Source organism: Sinocyclocheilus anshuiensis, unplaced genomic scaffold (assembly GCF_001515605.1).
Source record: "Sinocyclocheilus anshuiensis isolate Anshui unplaced genomic scaffold, SAMN03320099.WGS_v1.1 scaffold590, whole genome shotgun sequence".
Taxonomy (NCBI): Eukaryota; Metazoa; Chordata; class Actinopteri; order Cypriniformes; family Cyprinidae; genus Sinocyclocheilus; species Sinocyclocheilus anshuiensis.
Genome location: NW_015544192.1, coordinates 1,635,761 through 1,637,071, shown reverse-complemented (window position 1 = coordinate 1,637,071; position 1,311 = coordinate 1,635,761). Strand labels below are relative to the sequence as shown.

The window sequence follows — 1,311 nt, the reverse complement described above, 5'->3', positions numbered from 1 at the left end:
ACGCAACGGGAGAGACCATTCGAAAGGGAACTGCATTTATGGACTACATCACGCAGTGAGTTGCTGCCGTGCATCATGTTTGTCAACAGTCAACTGTATGAAATGTAACATGACCTACAGGTCTGGGGTGGGTGCGTTAAAATATTTTAATCGCATTATTATTTCATAACTAATTAATTAAATTAACATGTTACATTGACAGCCCTAATTTTAACATTATTATCTAAATAGTTAGTGTAACGGTACACTCTTTATGTGATTCACAAATAAATACCACATAGGCCACATGGTTTGTAAAATTCAAAGTTTTATTCTGTGACAAAAATGAACTGTGACAAAATAGTTCACAATTAGAACAAATTAAAATTTCAAGTGAAACAATAAGGAATGATTTTTTTCTGATTACATAAATCAAATAAAAATCAGATCAGTGCAATAAAACAAACAAGACTGGCTTCATTTCTATATAAGATATTGTATAAGACTCAGAGGCACTAGTTAGGAGCATGCTAAAGTCAGCTGACACTGGACTGTGTGTGTGTGTGTGTGTGTGTGTGTGTGTGTGTTATTTCATAACTAATTAATTAAATTAACATGTTACATTGACAGCCCTAATTTTAACATTATTATCTAAATAGTTAGTGTAACGGTACACTCTTTATGTGATTCACAAATAAATACCACATAGGCCACATGGTTTGTAAAATTCAAAGTTTTATTCTGTGACAAAAATGAACTGTGACAAAATAGTTCACAATTAGAACAAATTAAAATTTCAAGTGAAACAATAAGGAATGATTTTTTTCTGATTACATAAATCAAATAAAAATCAGATCAGTGCAATAAAACAAACAAGACTGGCTTCATTTCTATATAAGATATTGTATAAGACTCAGAGGCACTAGTGAGGAGCATGCTAAAGTCAGCTGACACTGGACTGTGTGTGTGTGTGTGTGTGTGTGTGTGTGTGTGTGTGTAAACTCCCTCATTAGGAATAAGCCTGTTACTGTATTTAGCGTAGGTAGGGAAGTAAATTGTCATTAAACCACTCTCGGGTGAACTGCAGATGATCTCCATCAGTGGCGAGGAATACAAGCTTCCCTGCCGAATCCATCTCTGCCGAATCCATCTCTGCCAAACCCAGGCGATCCTGACCAAACAAAATAAATATGGTGCATATAATATAGAGCAAGGTTCAATTGAAAAATCAATAGCAAAATGATGCAGGATATAGAGAAATATAGCATTATTTTCTAGAGGATATAAAGAAAATAGCATTAAACAAATACACTCTTTCTGTAGGTTGGTGGG

At 34.2% G+C, this 1,311-nt stretch overlaps 1 protein-coding gene across 1 annotated transcript in view; it reads right to left on the bottom strand.

Moving 5' to 3' along the window:
- Positions 1 to 917: 917 nt before the first annotated feature.
- Positions 918 to 1,311, bottom strand: part of LOC107696568 (palmitoyl-protein thioesterase 1-like) — a 4,044-nt gene continuing 3,650 nt past the window's right edge. The window contains exon 9 of the mRNA XM_016496978.1: positions 918 to 1,150. Within this exon, the coding sequence (XP_016352464.1) occupies positions 1,013 to 1,150 (138 nt within the window). The 3' untranslated portion in view covers positions 918 to 1,012. The remainder of the gene's footprint in view (positions 1,151 to 1,311) is intronic.